The sequence below is a fragment of the Gadus macrocephalus genome, chromosome 7, assembly GCF_031168955.1.
Source record: "Gadus macrocephalus chromosome 7, ASM3116895v1".
NCBI classification, from domain to species: domain Eukaryota; kingdom Metazoa; phylum Chordata; class Actinopteri; order Gadiformes; family Gadidae; genus Gadus; species Gadus macrocephalus.
Genome location: NC_082388.1, coordinates 14,886,415 through 14,906,654, shown reverse-complemented (window position 1 = coordinate 14,906,654; position 20,240 = coordinate 14,886,415). Strand labels below are relative to the sequence as shown.

The 20,240-nt window shown below is 45.8% G+C and overlaps 2 protein-coding genes across 12 annotated transcripts in view; both read left to right on the top strand.

Annotated features, from left to right (window-relative positions):
* fnip1 (folliculin interacting protein 1) overlaps positions 1-14,350 on the top strand; it is a 37,742-nt gene extending 23,392 nt beyond the window's left edge. For all 5 annotated transcript variants that reach the window (XM_060056822.1, XM_060056825.1, XM_060056823.1 and 2 more), the window contains 7 exons: positions 4,011-4,157; positions 5,365-5,534; positions 6,671-8,468; positions 8,604-8,769; positions 9,301-9,501; positions 11,155-11,270; positions 11,635-14,350. In XM_060056822.1, the coding sequence (XP_059912805.1) occupies positions 4,011-4,157; positions 5,365-5,534; positions 6,671-8,468; positions 8,604-8,769; positions 9,301-9,501; positions 11,155-11,270; positions 11,635-11,713 (2,677 nt within the window). In that variant the 3' untranslated portion in view covers positions 11,714-14,350. The remainder of the gene's footprint in view (positions 1-4,010; positions 4,158-5,364; positions 5,535-6,670; positions 8,469-8,603; positions 8,770-9,300; positions 9,502-11,154; positions 11,271-11,634) is intronic.
* A 118-nt stretch (positions 14,351-14,468) lies between these two features.
* rapgef6 (Rap guanine nucleotide exchange factor (GEF) 6) overlaps positions 14,469-20,240 on the top strand; it is a 92,039-nt gene continuing 86,267 nt past the window's right edge. For all 7 annotated transcript variants that reach the window (XM_060056816.1, XM_060056812.1, XM_060056815.1 and 4 more), the window contains exon 1: positions 14,469-15,127. In XM_060056816.1, the coding sequence (XP_059912799.1) occupies positions 15,053-15,127 (75 nt within the window). In that variant the 5' untranslated portion in view covers positions 14,469-15,052. The remainder of the gene's footprint in view (positions 15,128-20,240) is intronic.

The following is a 20,240-nucleotide window of genomic DNA, read 5'->3' as shown; positions in this document are numbered from 1 at the left end:
ATTAAGGTTAAATGTGTACATCAAGTGAGTGTGTGGGTGCCCACACACAGACTCCCTAGCTTAGCCTGCCAACGGCTCTTGTTGCTGTGGTCATGCGCTCCTTGGATGCCATCCACCAGCAACTCTGTCCTATTCATGCACCCTGCTCGCACACCAGAATAGTAAATCCTACTCACTGAGCGGTAAAAATAAACAAGCTCCCCTTCAGACTAAAGAGTTTGAGAAAGATGGCCAGACAGTGTTGACCGTCAAGCAAGCAGAAGTAGAAGAATTGGGTTTGCGTAGTGCTGCGCTATCCTGACGTAATCACCGTTGTGCTCATGTACATCCAAGGTATGCCAGATATGAACTAGGTCAGGGTAGTGTAGTTATGAACCTGCACTAGGTCAAGGTGGTGTAGATATGATCCTGCGCTAGGTCAGGGTGATGTAGATATGATCCTGCACTAGGTCAAGGTGGTATGAACCCGCAGTAGGTCAGGTCGGTGTAGATATGAACCTTCAGGGTTCTTGGATGTAGAGTAGGGTCGGGGTGGTTGTAGTGTCACAAATCAGACCTTAAATTAATGTTATAGATGTGATTATGGATGAGCTTTACTCTGGCTGAACAGGACGATTCATTTTCTATTGCCAGCAGCAATTGAAATATATGTCGACAAATCATAGCTGGGGGCCGGGATCTATACACGTGTGTCACCTGAAATGGGTCTGAACTGGAAACATCAACGGACCGTTAATATCAGATCTACAAGAGGACGGATAACTGAGACGATGGCCCTCTCTTCTGTATCTGTATCCCTCCTTGGCCAACAGCTAACACCAACTCGACCAGGACTGGTTATCCCAAACTTTGCATGTATTCGATGGGAGGACATGCTAAAACGTAAACCTGTTTAGTAGGCCACTGTATATAAATAAATGTGTTAAAATCGGCCTGCTCTGAAACCTCCATCCTGCCAATTGGTTAACATCTCTTGCCCACTGCACCGTCCGTCAACGGATGACGGAAGGCGTGGCTGACGGATGGGGGAGTAGTCTTTGCAGAGGCATCCGTCAGCCAAGCCCGAGCATACGCAATCTGATTGGATGACGGATCCGTCGCTGCCTGAAAAGTTGAACATTTTCAACTTCTTGACGGAGCCGACGGATCCAACTGAACGGATGGATCCACAATGCATTGCGGCTCCGCCCAATTCAAAGTCAATGGGATCCGTCAACGGATGGATGCAGTGGGCAAGAGGTGTAAGAGTTTATCTTACCTCATTGATCCGTGACAAAACCGGTAACGCATAGCTCCGCCCCTGACACCACATGGCTCCGCCCCTGACACTACATGGCTCCGCCCCTGACACTACATAGCTCCGCCCCTGACACGACATACCAGCTACTACATACCTCCACCCCTGAGACGACATGGCTCCGCCCCTGACACGACATGGCGCCGCCCATGAGACTACATAGTTCCAACCTGACACTACATGGCTCCGCCCCTGACACTACATGGCTCCGCCCCTGACACTACATAGCTCCGCCCCTGACACTGCATAGCTCCGCCCCTGACACTGCATAGCTCCGCCCCTGACACTGCATAGCTCCGCCCCTGACACTGCATAGCTCTGCCCCTGACACTGCATAGCTCTGCCCCTGACACTACATAGCTCCGCCCCTGACACTACATGTCTCCGCCCCTGACACTAAATAGCTCCGTCCCTCACACGTTATGGTTCCCATCCCAGGCACTGTTCAGTCACCCCAAAGGAGTTTGTCTATAGCATGGTCAGACATTTGAATCCAACATTGGGGTGGTTGTGGTGTGTGTAACGTATCTGGTTCCGGGAGGCATTAACGTGTTTCTAGAAACAGGGAGGGATCCTGCTCCTCTCAAGGTTCATCCACAGCAGCATGCTATCACCTGCAGCCGGGCCCGATCACGTTACCACGCACTTGTCATCGGGTCTGCCCAAGCCTTTGGCTTCTAAATGACCCTTATCAATATACATCATAAAAGGGAATAAAAAAACGAGTCAATAAAATACAAATGTCCGGTAGGTTTTCAAGACTACCGTCTTTTTACCTCGTTTTGCCATTTTGAATTTTGCAATTTCCAATGAGTCCATTCCTGTGCAGGACCGCCCTGCATATGCGTGTTAACTCAGAGAGACATCAGTAGCATGTTGGACAGGCTGCCACCTCATCCATCACCCCGAGCTGACAGCAGCGTTGGCGCGCTGCCCCCTCTCTCACCCTCTCTGCCTCTCTCCCCCCTCTCCCCCCCTCTCTATCTCCCAACATTACACAGGGTCAACCAAGGTCTCTGCCCCTCCCACCCCCTTCATAGAAATGGGAATGAATTGGAGCGCAGCGCAGAAGTGGTTCTTGGGCTTCACTTCCTATTCCAAACGACATCTGCTCATGGCGTTTCTGTGTTGGTTTAAGGGGGGGGGAGGGGCATATTGCCCACCTGTGAGGCAGAATGAGGACCCTCTTGTACTGTGGTCCTACTAGCCTTGTGTCGGTATGAGGGAGGGAATGAGGAGGTGATCGTCTAGGTAACGCAATACTATCAACAAATCAACAGAAGCACTCCTCAGCGGTAAAGGTGACGCATACGGACCCAGTCATCCAGTCAACCTCTCACGTGGGCTTCCGAAGTCAGTCGCCGTGACAACCGCCCTGTTGCATCGCCTTCCCCTTTTCCCTGTGTCATTATTCCTCTACTATTTCAGTCTGTATCCCACGTACTGCTGCTGCTTCTGCTGCATAAGCAGGCCGGCAAACGGTCAATATTTCATGCCCCCCCCCCCTCCCGTCTCCCTTCCCCAAGGAGGAGGGGGGGGAGGAGAGATTCCCCACTGGCCTCTGCGTCAAAGGCTCTGGCACGCTGCCGAGACGCTTCACATCATACCAGAGCTGTTCCATGGAAACACCGGCCTACTCGCCCGGGCCCACACACACGCAGACAGTAGGACTGGATGTGCTGATCTGGGAGCCCAGACAGCTTCCATAAGTGTTGGTGTCTGTTTACTTCGCCAAACACACGCACACACACACTCACACACGCATGTGTTTATATGTTTGTGTTTGCAGTATATATATATATATACATATATAGCATATTTTTAAGGTCTTCCAGGGTCTTGGGGAAGCAGACAGCAGAGCACTGTGGGCTGAGACCTCTTTTGTTCAACATTGGAGACAATGAGGCGTCTGTTCTGTCTCTTTCAGCCCGTCTTCTTATCAATGCTCTTCCCCATCTTCCCTTCTCTCTTTCTCTCTCCCTGGTTCTCTCCCTATTTTAACCCCCCTTCTTTCTCCAGTTTTTTATTTATTCACTGCCTTTCATCCTTCATCATCTTTCCTCCTGTCGTCTTTCACCTCCTCCTTGCTCCTCTTCCCCCCTTGGTAAAACCTCTTGTGATCCCTCTATACAGCTCTTATCTACTACACTTTTTACACTTCCTTACTTTGTTGTGTCCCTCAATAGTTTCTCTGTCTCTGTCTCAAAATACCTATATCTCTCTTCAAAATGCCTATATCTCTCTCTTCAAAATGCCTATATCTCTGTCCTTATAATGCCTATATCTCTGTCCTTATAATGCCTATATCTCTGTCCTTATAATGCCTATATCTCTGTCCTTATAACTCCTATATCTCTGTCCTTATAATGCCTATATCTCTGTCCTTATAATGCCTATATCTCTGTCCTTATAATGCCTATATCTCTGTCCTTATAACTCCTATATCTCTGTCCTTATAATGCCTATATCTCTGTCCTTATAATGCCTATATCTCTGTCCTTATAATGCCTATATCTCTGTCCTTATAATGCCTTTATCTCTGTCCTTATAATGCCTTTATCTCTGTCCTTATAATGCCTATAACTCTGTCCTTATAATGCCTATATCTCTGTCCTTATAATGCCTATATCTCTGTCCTTATAATGCCTATATATCTGTCCTTATAATGCTTATATCTCTGTCCTTATAACTCCTATATCTCTGTCCCCTGCAGGACGACCATCTGCGACCTGTACACCATGCCCCGGGTGGCCGAGCCGGTGTGGCTGACCATGCGCTCTGTGGCCCCAGAGAGGCAGCTGCTGTGCAGTAACTTCATGCGGGAGCTGGCCCTGCTGGTGGAGCAGGCCTCCAAGAACCAGTTGAGTGGCCTTCAAACATCTAACACAGCGTGGAGAGGAGAGGTCCAGTACCATATAACCCAGTGTGGACAGAGGTCCAGTACCATGTAACCCAGTGTGGACAGAGGTCCAGTATCATATAACCCAGTGTGGACAGAGGTCCAGTACCATGTAACCCAGTGTGGACAGAGGTCCAGTACCATATAACCCAGTGTGGACAGAGGTCCAGTACCATATAACCCAGTGTGGACAGAGGTCCAGTACCATGTAACCCAGTGTGGACAGAGGTCCAGTACAATATAACCCAGTATGGTGTGGGGGGTATAACTCAGATGCAAATGCATAGCCACATGAACAGCATGCATATATTACATACTCCCAAATGAGTGTTCAATCTTCAAGGGGACATGGGCCATTGCTCAACACCCCCTGCAGTCAGAGTGTGGGTTATTCTTTGTGCACACTCTTGTGTCTCAGTGGGAGGCTGTTGCCTCTGCCGGTTATTGTTGATGTTAGCACTGCTGATTGTCCATGTCTGAATTGGTAGCAGGGCCTTGTATTGACCCCTGCTGTTCTCACAATCAGAGAACACTCGCCACCACCCACATTAACAGTGGCTGTGCTGAAAACAACCCTATGCTTGATTAAAAAAGTGTGGTCATTACTAATATATGGAGCAAGAAGCCCTAAGCAAGGACCTACATCCATTATTATTCAACTCAGCTAGGCTCCCTTAAATGTCGGGAGGACTCGGTAGGTTTAAATGTGACGGACCCATCGTGGATGAGGTAGCCATCAGGCTGTGTCCCAGTATGGGTATGTGATCAATGTGTTAGCCAGTGGTGAGTGTGGGTTGTGGATACTGCTGCCACTGTAGATGAGTCACAGCTGAACACCTCCATGACCCCCGTGAGTCATGAGGAAGGAAACCAGAGAGACACTGCGGACTACAATGAAGTGAATCAGGCTGTGTGAGCGTGCACGTGCATGTGGGAAGGAATGTTTTTGTGGTGGGCGTACACACAAGGCATAGTGTGTGTGTATGTGTGTGTCCATCTTCTCAACAAATGTGCATTTTCAATATTTACTCTTTTCAATTGTATTATGTTATTTAAATTAATTTAAATTCCCACTTCATATTCTGCACTTTACGTATATATATATTCTATATATTTATTCTATTTTCTACATATTACAAACCAACCTGCCTTTTGCCGTCCTTCACAGATTCCTCCCCGCGTTATTGACAGCAATCCTGACCAATCATCTGGCCTGGGTGCCTACAGTTATGCCCAATGGGCATCCTCCAATTAAGATCTTCCTGGAGAAGCACTCGTCCCAGAGTGTGGACATGCTGGCCAAGACACACCCGTACAACCCACTGTGGGCCCAGCTGGGTGAGGATAAGACCCCACAGCCACACAGAGAGGGAGTGCTCCTTGAGCCCTTCATTAAAGCACATCAAATACATTTAGTTCACCGGTTGGTGTTCAAATATCAATGCCTCCACCTAAAGTCAATAACCACGTTTGAATGTAAGATATCAGGTTTGATAAGGATATGGAGTACATGCGTACTCCATATCCTTATCAAAGGGGAGCCTGGCTGAGTAGCCATCTTTAGTCTAGCAGTTGGGACGAAGCGTCTGAGGGTTTCTGGTAAATGGCGTGAGGTGCATCACCGCATCAGGAGGAAACGCCTTCTTGCTGATGACGTCACGGCGCTGGCTCCATGACCTGTGGGACTCAGGTTTCAGCGTCCCAGTGCTCATGTCCCACACACGGAAGCACAGACACTGTGTCTGTTAGCCAACCGGGGGAGGGGGGGGGGGGGGGGGGGGCACACACCGCTAACAATAGACGTGATTTGAACATGCATAGGGAATACACTGGGGGATAACGCGGTACATGGGGGGGCTCGCCCTGCTGTGTGGCTCGCGGGGGACGTCTTTGGCACTTTTCTGAAGAATACTTCAGAAAAAGAATATAGGAATAGGAGGGCAGTGGAATGGAACTTGGGTCAACTTGTAGATGCTTTTCTGAAGAGAATAGAAATGGATAGAGCTGTGCAATGGAACCTGTGTCAACTTCTCAATGTGGGAAACAAAAGTGGATGGCCAAAGACCCATAAGGAAACTGGTGAAAACTAAGTCGACATCCCCACCTAGTGGGCGACTTATAGTTGAGGTGTGTTTCTCTGTGTTTTGAAAGTGTTAAAGGTCTGGGTGATCCAACCATCGTACCAGTGCAAACTGCCTTCACTAAATTAAATGTTGCCAATAGAATTAGTCCAAATTACTTAATTTACCTAGCCATTTTCCACTCATATTGATATTTATGATGATGGCTTTCTCTTCCTTTCTGAAAATGTAATTTCACCACACTACGGATATTGCAATTGTTAACAAATTACCATACACAGCCACTACTACCCCATCCTACCCTTAGTTTCCCCCTACTGTGCTGCTACTATGGCCAAGCCTATGCTAAAAAGGTGTCTGTGTCTGTGTCTGTGTCTGTGCTCGTTCCCCCAGGCGACCTGTACGGTGCGATCGGCTCCCCGGTGCGTCTGAGCCGCACGGTGGTGGTGGGCCGGCGGCAGGAGATGGTGCAGCGGCTGCTCTACGTGCTCACCTACTTCATCCGCTGCTCGGAGCTCCTGGAGAGCCACCTGCTGGACAGCGTGGAGGACGAGGCCATCGTCATGCCCGGCTCCCTCATCACCACCTCCCTGCGGCGGGGAGAGGTGGAGGAGTCGGACTACGTGCTGATCACCGTCCACAAGCCCAGCGGCGACTACCTGGGCCAGGCCGCCCCGGGGGCCCCAGGCCCGGACGACGACGACGACGCCGCCGCCCCTGCCGCCGCCCCGTCGGACGGCAGCCAGCAGAGCAGCACCGAGACGGACACGGGGGCGGAGCCCCGCGGTGTGGCCAAGGCGGCACCGGCGGCGGCCAGGGTCACTGTCACGGATGAGGAGGAGGAGGAGGACGAAGAGGAGGAGGAGGAGGAGGAGGAGGACAGCAGTGAGAGCCAGGGGTCCAGGAGCAGCTTGCTGCAGGCAGGACTAGGGGGGGAGGTGGGCGGGCCGGAGCTGCCCTTGGTCAGTGCAGAGGAGGAAGGGCAGCGCCACAGGAAGTCCGTCCGCCCCCGACAGGAAACCAGGCTGGAGGCAGTGGTCCCTGTGGGCTCTGCGTCTCCCAGTAGAACCCTCCCGGTGCCGGAGCTCCACTCGCCATCAACACCCATCACCCCGACAACTCCCAGCCCGGTCAGCCCCGGGGAGAAGGAGGGCCCCGGAGACACGGCGTCGGCCCATTGCACCCATCCAATAAGAATCCCCGGCCCTCTGACCTTGGGGGTTCCCCTAGAGAAGAAGCCTCCCGATAAAAGCCCTTCCCCAACGCGCCCCTCTCCGTCGCTGGGGGTTTCCTTGGCGACGCCGGTTTCCATGGCGACGGGGCCCATGCAGCTGATGCGGGGGGAAGAGGAGCAGCCGGCCAACAAGGTCACCTTTCTCATCGGGGACTCCATGTCCCCCGAGTCGGACACGGAGAGCCGCAGGAGGAGGGTGGAGGAGGAGTTTAAGAAGCACAAGAAGCATCTGAAGGATAAACAACAACAACAACAACAACAACTTCAACCACAACAGCCACCACTACAGCAGCAGCAGCAGGCGGAAGGCTGTGATTCCCCCAGCAGCAGCAGCGTGCTGCCAGAGGAGCGACTGCAGCCAGGCCGGGACCGGGTGTGCGCCCTGCTGCGGGTCTCCAGTAAGATGCCCCAGTGGGGGCGTGGCTCCGGCCCGGACGACTACAGCCACTTCGACGAGTACTTCAGCCAGGACCACCCCGTGGAGACCAGGACTATAGACGACCCGGTGAGCACGCCACCGGGGGTCAGCACCACAGACAGAACGCATAAAGAGCTGCTGGACCCTTCAGGGGCCCATCCACCAGCCGGGGCCTCGCAGGGGCCCGCCGCCGCCGCCGCCGCTCCGGAGGCGGAGGCGTGTGCGGGCTCCCAGCTCCGTCGGGGTGTGGGTCCGGTAGAAGGGCCGGTCGCAGGGGACGGCCGGGAGAGGTGTAGGTGTGACTCGACGGAAGGCCACTGCTGCTGCGGGCCGTGTTCTGCCGCGCAGGACCAGGGCATCGTGGTGTCGGTCACCGCGCCCCAGGACGCCGGGACGACCAAGGGGGACCAAAAGCAGGCGGAGACGGCGCTCGGTGACTGGGACATCCCGCGCAACGAGAGCCTCGACAGTGCCCTGGGCGACAGCGAGAGCGAGGACACGGAGGACTGGCAGGAGGAGGTGCTGGTGCCCTTCCCTGGGTCGGTACACACACGCACACTCACACACGCAGATGCATGAGTCCTCCACACACGCGTAGAGAAATGTTGAAAACAGTGACACGGTGCATTGAAGTATCTGTAGTAAGACTTTGTTATTGTTCCCCATCGAAATAGGGCGAAGCAGACGGAGACCTATTCCAAGCCCAGCATCGCTAACTTCGGGAGGTCGCTGTTTGGCGGCTACTGCCCCACCTACGTGCCGGACTTCGTCCTGCAGGGGATCCCCTGCGACGAGGCTCTGCGACAGGGCCTGATGGCTGAGCTGAGCCACGCTGTGCAGGTAATGGATGAGCCATGACACGCAAGAGAGGGGGACGCCGATGCCATGGCCAGAATTGACAACATCAATTCAGAGTTTACAACTTGGAGGCGGCATATTATACCACCAGGTGTGAGTGTGATTAGACATTACAAGCCGTTTTGAAAAGCTGCCACTTCTGACAGCACAAGTGGGCGTGTCCAGACAGAGGTATGATGGATAAATGAGCAACGTTTGCTACAGTCCACTGGGTAGGCTGGTAGACTGATCTATCCAGCACACATCTGGGTGGACACACCAACTTGTGATGTCAGAAGAGGCAGATTTTCCAAACGGCTTGTAATGGGCTAATCACCCTCACACCTGGTGGTATAATATGCCAACTTTAATGCAACATAAGATGGGGTATTAGGTCATTCTGAGAATTAAACCTTGAGATTTCCAAGATCTTGAATTGTATTGAAATAAAAGTGATACCTCTGTTGCTTCCTTCCTGATGTTCTTCCCGCCTAACCTTCCTTTCCTTCCATCCATTCCTTTTCCCTCCGTCAGCACCCTGTGCTGGACGAGCCCATAGCCGAGGCGGTGTGCATCATCGCCGACACGGACCGCTGGACGGTGCAGGTGGCCAGCAGCCAGCGGCGGGCCACAGATGTCAACAAGCTGGGGAAGGAGGTGCTGGTGTCTTCCCTGGTCTCCAGCCTGCTGCAGTCCACCTACCAGCTCTACAAACTCAACCTCTCACCCAATTTTGTGAGTGACATCCCTGTTCACGTCACATTTTCTCAATAAGGGACTGACGGACTGTGTCTAATGTGGGCTGGAGATTAATTTAAAAAGAAAAACTGCTCTGGGTGAGAATCAAGACGGAGACAAGAGAGAGCTGCCGTATTGTTTGACGGGCTGAACATTTGGCCTCTTTGACCCATAAGATCCGTCTGGATAAGTTATTCTGTACTCTTCTCTTAATAACCACAAATTAAACCAAATGTGTTGCACATGCTCTATGGACATCCCTTACTACGATTTTGATCAAAGAAAGTAATTTTGATCAAATGAAAAAATCTTTTCTTTTTGTTATTTATCTGTGGAAACACCTAAAGCACAGCCCCTGAGGGGTATACGCCCCACTTCAACGCCCAGATGACCTGAAAACCTCAGTGAGGGTGGGGTATAGCGCAGCTCAGTTACGGCTCACGTTTCCACCGCCGACGGTACCCTTATGGTAAGGCGGGGTTAAAGCCAGATGAGGATAGCCGCGGCAGCTACGTAAGCATTGGGACCTCATAACAACCCGACACAGTGTAGCCTTCTAATGAACCCAAGGAAAATGAAAATGCGACGCAATAAACAATGAGCAACAATGTAGGACGTCCCAGAAGGGTCCAACTTTTGCGCGACGTTTGTTTCAATAAACTAAGCTTCCGCCGTTGTACAGAAATACCTTGCGGATAATGTATTTGTTGGTTATTATCACCCTGTCGCACGGTACTGACAATTTGTTGACGACCCAACGGCGGCGTGTGTAGCTCGAACTTGCTGGCACCCTTTCAGGCGTCTCAGTACCCCAACGGAGGAGCTCACTTTTGGTGGTCGAAACGCAACCCAACTTGGGTTGCAGCTGACTGAACCGCACCCGCACCCTCTGGTGGTAATGTGCCATTAACATTCAGGCCTGATTGGGTATACTGAACATCTTTGCCTGCTGGGACATTAATGTCCATCTAAACTTTAAACATCTCGTCTTAATTACCACTGGTGCAAATTAAACCACATCTGGCACACATGCCTTACTCGGATCCTTCATTGGAATTGTGATTAAGGTAAAAAAAAGGCTTATGGCTAAATCAAGAGTTTGTAATGCTCAATCAATCACAACTCTACTTGAGAATGCCTCCAGAAGGCCTTGAAACTAGGTAGTACATAGAATCCAACCCCCTCAAGGGATGCAATCCCCTAAAGGGATGCTTTGGGTCAGTCCCTTAAAAACGTGGCTACGTGTTAATGCTGAACTTTATACACAAATGCCATTTGCTGCATTTGACTCATGACTCAGATTCACTCCAAAGCATTTGGGTATACTTATCTCATTGCCCCTGACTGCCTGCCCTTGCAAATGGCTGGAAAAGGGCAGACACTCGGGTAGGTGTTGCGTGTGAGCTGTAATTACCTAGCGAGACTCTGTCTTGTTAATTATTTTTATATTTAATGTCACCTTCAATGCGTGCTTACTAAAGATTTGACAGAGCCTCCGTCAAACATATTTCCCTTTCCCAGTTGGCTGAAATTAGTGTGTATATTCCAGTGTGCAAACCAAAGGCGGAATCTTTGACCTGTCTATACAAATTTAGAAACTGTGTTGAACCCAAAAATTAATTCCTTTTCCATTACTGTCTCCACGCCCAGTGTGTAATGCACCTTGAAGATCGGCTGCAGGAGATCTACTTCAAGAGTAAGATGCTTGCAGAGTACCTGAAGGGCCAGACGAGAGTCCACGTCAAAGAGCTGGGCATGGTCCTGGGGTAAGAGGCCTGGTCTGTTTCCCTGTAGTCTGATCCCAAACTCTTAGGTGGTGTGCATGGTTTAATGTCAAATAAGTGAAATTAGGTTCAAAATCAAATAGTTATATATTCTTATCACACATTTACACAATTTAGAATTATTGTCATTTTATATGTTTTTGTTTTACATAGTTTTATTCTCATCACAAAGACATTTACACAATTTAGAATTATTGTCATTTTATGCGTTTTTGTTTTATATAGTTATACTCTTATCACAAAGACATTTACACAATTTAAAATTATTGTCATTTTATGTTTTTGTTTTAAATACATGTACACTTTTCATATTGAACACTCTGGCCTCCTTTCTTTTTTCTTTCAGAATTGAGTCCAGTGACCTTCCCCTCTTGGCGGCAGTGGCAAGCACACACTCCCCGTATGTGGCCCAGATCCTTCTCTAAAGCTTTGAGGCCTCCAAGTGGCCAAAAGAGGGTGACATAGGAATCCACTGAACAGTGGCCCCCAGATAGTTGTCTTTTGGTGCAACACACCCGAGATTGCCCCCTGGCATTTAGGCTATTGCTGTTTGCCTTACCGAGAGCTTGTGCAGAGCACAGCTTGTCGGACCAGTGCGGCCTGGGCCTCTTCATATCAAATCTTTGATGGCTGTAGTTGCAGTAGAAAGTGGTGCAATTTTTGCACTGTGCCACTAGGGGGTGGCAAAATACAAGTCTGAATTGACTGAAGCCCCTGAAATGACTTAATTTTGTTGTTTGTTTTTAATACTTTTTGGACATGTAAGCCAAAGACTTTATTAGCTACAGGGCACCAATAATGAAATTGGTTATCTACGATGAAGATGGAATTTATTTTTTACATCTATTTCTGTACAATCTTAAATCCAGAAGTCTGCAGCGGGAAGATTACCAACGTACTGCAATGTTTTCTGTTTTTTTACTTCACAGTGAATATCTAAGAACACTATCAGTCTCACATATGCCAATTTTCTTCTCACATGTTTACAAGTGAACTACCCTAGATACTATTTTAAGGGTACATGTGTGTTTGCAAATGTGTTTTTAAAGTATAATTTATGCTTTCTTAGGGTAGTAATGGCTGCATGGTGGGTTTTAATTTTATTTTTAAATTACCTGAAAACTGGTTTCAAAAGCTGTAAGGGTATGCTATGACATTCTTCTCATAAGATTCATACTACCTTGGACCACAATGCAAGCGTTTGAAAATATATGACCCATTCATTATTCACTGCCTTAAAAACAGAAATCCATTTAGGTACACAAATACAATGTTGTTCTGCTCTGGCTGACTTGCGTAAACAAGACGTCTCTGCTTTGCTCTCGATGGTATACAAAAAGGGAAGTTAATTTTGCTTAAAGGGGCCCTCACAACTGTGGAAACTAAGGAGTCATATGCAATGACACGGAAACCCAGAAATGCTGAAATATGTCCACATGCTTCGTTGCTTTGCCACCCTTGTGATGTTTACAGTAGTAATGTGTTTTGAGGTCTTGTTAATGTTGATTGATGATGGATTTTTTTATAAACATATTTTAAAGTATCAAATAGGAAATTATGGAGGCGTACCCGTTCATTTTGACTTTTGACAAAAATCAAACGTTTATCTTCCATTAGCAGTGTTTGTGTGTGTATGGAGGTATGTTTGAGGTGTGCTTTGTCTGTGTTAGCTCTAAAATGGAATCGGCTCCAACTTAAACAAAACGACAAAGATAGTGATTTAATTTTCTTTAGTAATTTCTATCGCCCTATGCTCTGGTCATTATGTTTAAGCTCTGGGGAGGGGGGGGGGGGGGGGGGGGCAGTCCTGGCGACAAGCCCGCAACAAATTTCATATTTTATGAGAGTCTGCAGGCGATTACAGCCATTATTGCTTATTATATACTCGCCGCACTATGCCAGCCAGACAAGATAAATTGTTGGAAGTACTTCAGAAAGGGTGAAGCAGATGCACACATGCAGGCCCTGAGTGTACCAAAATAATGGAAACTTTTTATTTATAGAGCACTTTTACATACATGCTTCACAGGGTTACAGGATACATTTATAGCGGATAAAATAACCCTGAAAAGATGAATATTTTTTTTATCAAACAAAGTTGAATAAAAACGAGTGCATAATTATTTAAATGCCAAGGAATATTTAGAAATCATTTATATTCTAAATTGTGCAAGATGTCTGTTTATGAACTGAAACTAGGAACAATATCCGTGAGGAAGGCTTCAAATCCTATCAAGTCATTTTGTGTATGGTGTCCACAGTTAGGTCATGTCTATTTCATGACCAGGTTTCCTCTGCACCTAAAGTGGAAGATAAGCGAGTCAATAAGTCGATTGGATCCTTTTTATTCATTTCGAAAAAGCAACTTTTACACGGTTTAATTACTCAATGCATCATTTTTGTTTGACATGAAATGATCAAAAGCTATAAAACTATCATTTTGATTACCTAACTTTGCGAATTGAAGGGAGATTTTGTGGCTGCAGCTGGATATCATTGGCTATACAATTCATTTACATCTACTGTAAAGAGGAAATATTAAAATCCATAAAAGGAATGTTAGCCGCATATCCACTGCAATGAACTTCCATCTCAACTCACTGAACTGTGTAATTCTGCAAATACAAAAAGGGAACCCTATTTTTTTTTTTTTTTTCTTCGAGGTTTTCTGTTTGGGACGTCCGATTGATGTAAGGCAGAATTGGGTTTTCTTTATTTTTTCTTCGGCTGATAGTAGAAACCTCAAATGGCATGTGGTGTCTGAATCTAAAGCTCCACATTCTGGATAGGATGTACCTTACGGTCGAGGAATCCGCTTCTGTATTTGTTGTCCAGTCATTTGGCCAAGCTTTGAGAAGACTATATTTCGACACATATTATTTTAGGCAACATGAATAATACATCTACTTGGCCATGGTGTGTTTAACGGTTCATGTTATTTGTATATAATTGGTCTACTTCCATTTATTTGTACAGATTGTTTATAGGAATTTGTTCTTTTTTGAATGATCCTTTTCCCAATTTTATGGGAATATTGTGCAATAAAAAGTTGATAAAAGGGATTTCATTTGAGTTTGTGTTCTTCTTGGTCCGCTTTAAATTGATTAAATTAATTTGGACTATTCATTCTCGGGAAGATCGATAAAGAGTAAATGAGCAAGGTAAGTGCCCCAATATTACATTGTCCTTGTTTTTCTGATAAATAGTCGCTCCTGGGCCATCTCCTTTTAATTAGTAGCACACTGGTTTACAGGTATCGAGTCGACTATGGTCAAATAGTTTGAAAGGGGAATCAAAAGTGAAAAACACCATTTCAAAGAATATATGTTGAAGTCAAAAGTCCGAACTACTACCGGTGAACTGCTGCAGGAGTCAGGACTCCGGACAGGAGGAGTCAGGTCCGGGAGGGAGGACCGTAAAACGTGCGGCTAGACAGATGTCGTCAACTCGAACAGTTCTGTAGGAGGTGGGATCTAAATCACAACTCCTGGATTTCTCTACTCACTTAGCTAAATAATTTGTAACAGAAGATGTGTTCGTACTATTATTCCGACATATATTATACTTCTAGTATAGGGAGCTATAGTATTCGGTGCATCCTTGAACCCAAGTAACAGGACTTTTTGACTTTTAAACTGATTCCGTGCTCGACTCGGCGAGGTGGAAAAAGACCTACGGGATGTGCGTTTAGCGGGATATCCCAGGATACGAGAAAGTGACACTAAGGCGGTGACCTTCCTTTGGACTTTAAAACCGGGTTAAGAATGAAAATGACCGGAGCAATGGAAACTTCTTTCAAACAAGCTTTGAAGAAAAGACCCTCACTGCGGACCGCCGAGGTAATCACAGCTACGCTCACTGAGTTAGCCTGCGCTGCTAATGCTAACCCCAACTGTTGATCCACGTCTCTGCGCTGTTGTCAAAAAGTCACTGCGCTTAGATCCTTAAAAGCTATTATTTCGTACTTAATACAACCAAGACAAGGGGAAACGTTACATGACACCGATGTGAGCTGTGTTAAAACTATCTAGATGAAACGATTTACGTTTTTCTGATCTGCGTGTTTGACTCTGTTTTAACTCTATAGTGTGTTATACTTGTAGATACTGGGCATGACGTTACATAACATCATAGGCGACAACTCAACGTCGTATGTCCCCAAATAATGGGACCAGCCTGGCAATGAACCGGCCAGCATAGTTGAGTCAAATAACGTTATGCTATGTTTCTCCCTGAGGGTAAATTGGGATGTCACAACAGCGGTGGCACAGGGGAGCTGTAGTACTGAGTTACGCCGTTGCTCTAACTTTATTTATAATTGAAGCTGGTTTGGTTCCTAACCATGTGGATTTGTGGTCTTTCCACTCGTACACACTCACGGTTCCATACAGTTTCCTCCTCCCCTTTCTCCTGGAGCAGTGGAAATACAGCTGGCTGACATATCATGGCTTTGGCCGCTATAATATTTCTATCACACACTTATGTAACATACTCCCTTGTTCAGCTGCTTGAAAATGTTTTAGGATTAATATGTTTCTTACGAATTACAACCCTTTTAGTTTCGGTTGGGGCGGGTGGTATTTGATTTTTTATAATGTAGGTCGACGGTTGTTGTATGATATGTAGAATTTCATTTAGTACTATACTTTCCTGTAGAAAAGGACTTCTGGACATATTTTTGAATATTTCAGACCTCTTTATGTTAACACTTTTAAAAATCAAACACAATTATTGTTATTATTACTTTTATTTATTTATTTTACATTAAATGCGTCTGACATAACAAGTTAATAAGAGCTAATTGGACTTTGGAATCTCACAAATTACTTTAAGGTAGTTGAACATGTAATTCTTCTCAAACTCTTCCCCTATTTCTCATCTCCATAATCTGTCCTGCTTATTGTTATCCTTCATATGGCAAAGTCTCCCTCTAAATAACTTTGAAACACCATGTGTATGGAATAATGCTGGACAAAAGTTTGAATCTCTATTTTTGGACTGTGTGGAAAATGGCTGGTTTAAGCAGCCTTACCTGGCCCAAGTCGGACTGATGGGACTCTTGGGCTGGGAGAGGCTGCACACATTGTGCATTGAGAAATCCATTTGCAGTGCACAGGTAAAACCAGCAATCACCACACACACTTATCATGGCAACATGGAGCATCAGGTCATGTATTATTGTCTACAAACTTTTACAATAAAGCGGTCTTCCAACACCACCTCCCTGCAGCCCAGTTAAAGTTCCTAGGTGGAGTGCAGCTCCCACCTAGTACCATTTAGGTGGCGTTCAGCACCCACCTAGGTAGGTGGCCTGTAGAACAGTACATTGCTTCTGAGGTAGCAGTTTAAATTCCAATCTAAATGGAAAAGCCTACCGCTCAACATGGAAGCAGCTTGCTCGACTGCTGTATGACAAGACATGGAATGTCAATGTCACGATTGGTCATTTTCTTAAAATAATCTTAAACTGGTCTTTTGTGTGCCCCTACCTCATCATCTTTTGAGGTGGATGATGCAATAATGGCAATCATTTAAATTTGAATCATTAATTTATGTTATTAATAGTTAATCACATGAAAATATGATTTTTTCCCTATTTTGTAACTTTATAATGGGCCCATTTGTGAAATTGTTATTTCCCATCATCCAAGTGTAAAATAGTGTAACAAATGGTAGTGTGGGATTATGATACGTGGTCGTTATTACAGCAATTTTTTGGAGACATTTTTTTTTTAATATATATAATTATATGAGATGGATAGATAGATATGTCATCCTGATTAGGGCCCGACCGATATTGATTTTTGAGTGCCGATGCCGATTATTTTCAGAGAAAAATTACGATTACGATTTAATCGGCCGATTAAAAACGAAACAAAAAAAAGCCTATAAAACGTAGTTTTTGATACCTTAAATATACTTTAAACACTTTTGACGAATATGTGAAATGAATGCAGAACCTTTGAGTGTTTTAGAATACATTTACAGTCAAAAATTAGTGTAATGTAAAATGTAAAATAAATAACTAACTCCCAATGTGCTGCGCTCGTGAGCAGTGACTAACACGTGCGTGCTGAGCCGTTAGAGTCTACAGTATAACAAATTAACATGGCCTGGGACCTAAAGAAAAAAAGGCACAACATGCTCAAACAACGCGTCTTGTGTACATTGGTGAGGTGAGCGCGCAGCTGCCTGAGCGAGCGTGCTTTCATGTTGTACGGTAAAATTCAATCTCCTCTTTTTTACTCCAGCTAAAGTTGTTAGTTAGCAAGGCGAGTAGGAGCGCAATCTGCAGGATACTAAGCGCAATAACATTTCTAAAAAAAAAAGAATCGGTTGTAATCGGCGTCTTTTTGGCAGATGTTGATTATTTTCAAAAAGGCTATAATCGGCCGATTAAATCGGCAGGCCGATGAATCGGTCGGGCCCTAATCCTGATACACAATAACATAAATGTATTTTTTACATATTTGCGCTGCAACTGTGGGTCTCTGAACATAACAAACTCCAATGACAGAACAAGGTTCCCGGTGTAGCCTATTTCAGTGGAGTGGAGAATTGCCGACTCACACGTGCATGGGCAGTTGTGTCAGTAGACTGAGGTCTTTTTAGAGTGCAGAATGTGTTTGTGTGTGCGTCCTTGTCCAGTTTGAACTGCATGTGATTTTTAGTTATGTAAATACTGTGGCACATAATTATTCAAATGATAAAATCGAAATTCCTCTTGGATCCGGAGGTTTGAAAGATACCAGCTAAGCCGACCGAAACCATTGACCAGAGCTCATGAAAAGCCTCCAGAGACAACACCTCTATCCCTCCATTCTAAGCCATTTCTCTGCAGCTCAGGGATTCTTTCAGTGTTAGTCAGCTGCTTCTTTTGTATGAATTTCCATATATCTATTTGACATGCAGATAGCTGACCCGGACTACTTGCTGAACATGCTCTTGCTTTCTCTTTACAAACACAGTGCATGCCATACTTATGTAGGCCCAATACCTTGGAAGACCAGACTAGTTTCTAGTGGTGGAAATGTTTGACACCTGACAGTACTTGTTCTGGCAATGCGTTACGTTCTGTGCATGCCCAGCGATCCTGACAAGAATGAAGACAAGCTGGAACTGGGAGACATAACATTCTCATTCTCATTCAGTGCTTTCATTTAGTTGTTGGTTTTACTTTCAGCCCTGGATTGTTCCTTAACAGTCATTCAGAAAATAACTTGAGTGAAATATACCACTCAGTCAGTCACTCTGATTTGGCCTTGTCTCTAATCCATGCTTCGCTTGACGCAAGATACGCTATATAAATGCTGGACAATAACATGATTAAATAATTGCATTAACTCATTTGAATAGTAATAATATGAGTTAAATAAGGCACTTTCCTGTGTTTCATAGTACTACTATATTTTCTTCATAGTATAAAGTGAATTAGTACAGCCACTTATATTCTACTTAAGTATATGGTGAATGGGGACAGCCACAATCGGGTAACTTCTGTGCTGCCAAGACAGGAGCTCGCCAATCTCCCATCTGGAATGCTGAGAATGTGATGAACATCACCCTGCCCACCAAAAGAGGCTAACATGTAGTTTTCCTTTTGTCTTTGGTGAATGACAAAACATTATGACAGGAGTTGGGCTGGTATGGAATTTCTCTCAACGCTTTGAAAAAGGAACGCAGCTGCCTTTTGAAAAGTACGAAATGTCGCTATGTCTACTACAGAGTGAGCAGTCGGAAAATAGCGAGGCGTGCTAGATAAATGCCCACAAAAGTCTTCAGAAGGGCTTGCCTGGAAGCTACATTTATCAGATGGCACCAATGTGATTTATCACTGTTATGTCTTACTGTATGTAGGCTTTTAGATGCCATATAGGAAATAAAGCAAGCCTAGGCCTGAATGTCTCTGAAACGAATCAATTTCATTTTACAATGGGCTTTAATATAAAACAAAATGCAATACGTGTGTGTTGATGTGTCTGACACACGCCTCTAGAGTTTAGTTCTCAACCTCTTTATCCATTATTATCTGCTCAATTCTGCTGGAGGCATTTTGAAAAGCCTGGGGACAAATCGGTTTAACCAATCCCAATCGGGTATCTTTGTCGTAGTCACCACGGCCACTGTAGAGGCAGTGCCTATTTACGTTCTCAACACACATTCCTCTTATTGCATCCATGGTGGTGAAGTACAGTCATATATACTAGGGCCCGACCGATATTGATTTTTGAGTGCCGATGCCGATGCCGATTATTTTCAGAGAAAAATTACGATTACGATTTAATCGGCCGATAAAAAAAAGAAAAAAATATATATATAAAACGTAGTTTTTGATACCTTAAATATACTTTAAACACTTTTGACGAATATGTGAATTGAATGCAGAACCTTTGAGTGTTTTAGAATACATTTACAGTAAAAAATGAGTGTAATGTAAAATGTAAAATAAATAACTAACTCCCAATGTGCTGCGCTCGTGAGCAGTGACTAACACGTGCGTGCTGAGCAGTATGGTCTCACCGTTAGAGTCTACAGTATAACAAATTAACATGGCCTGGGACCTAAAGAAAAACAGGCACAACCTGCTCAAACAACGCGTCTTGTGTACATTGGTGAGGTGAGCGCGCAGCTGCCTGAGCGAGCGTGCTTTCATGTTGTACGGTAAAATTCAATCTCCTCTTTTTTACTCCAGCTAAAGTTGTTAGTTAGCAAGGCGAGTAGGAGCGCAATCTGCAGGATACTAATCGCAATAACATTTATAAAAATAAAAAAATAAAAAAAATCGGTTGTAATCGGCGTCTTTTTGGCCGATGCCGATTATTTTCAAAAAGGCTATAATCGGCCGATTAAATCGGCAGGCCGATAAATCGGTCGGGCCCTAATATATACCCATAATTACGGCTCCATAAAGCCATTGTTTAAATGCACGGCGGTACGTGACTATAGGATGCT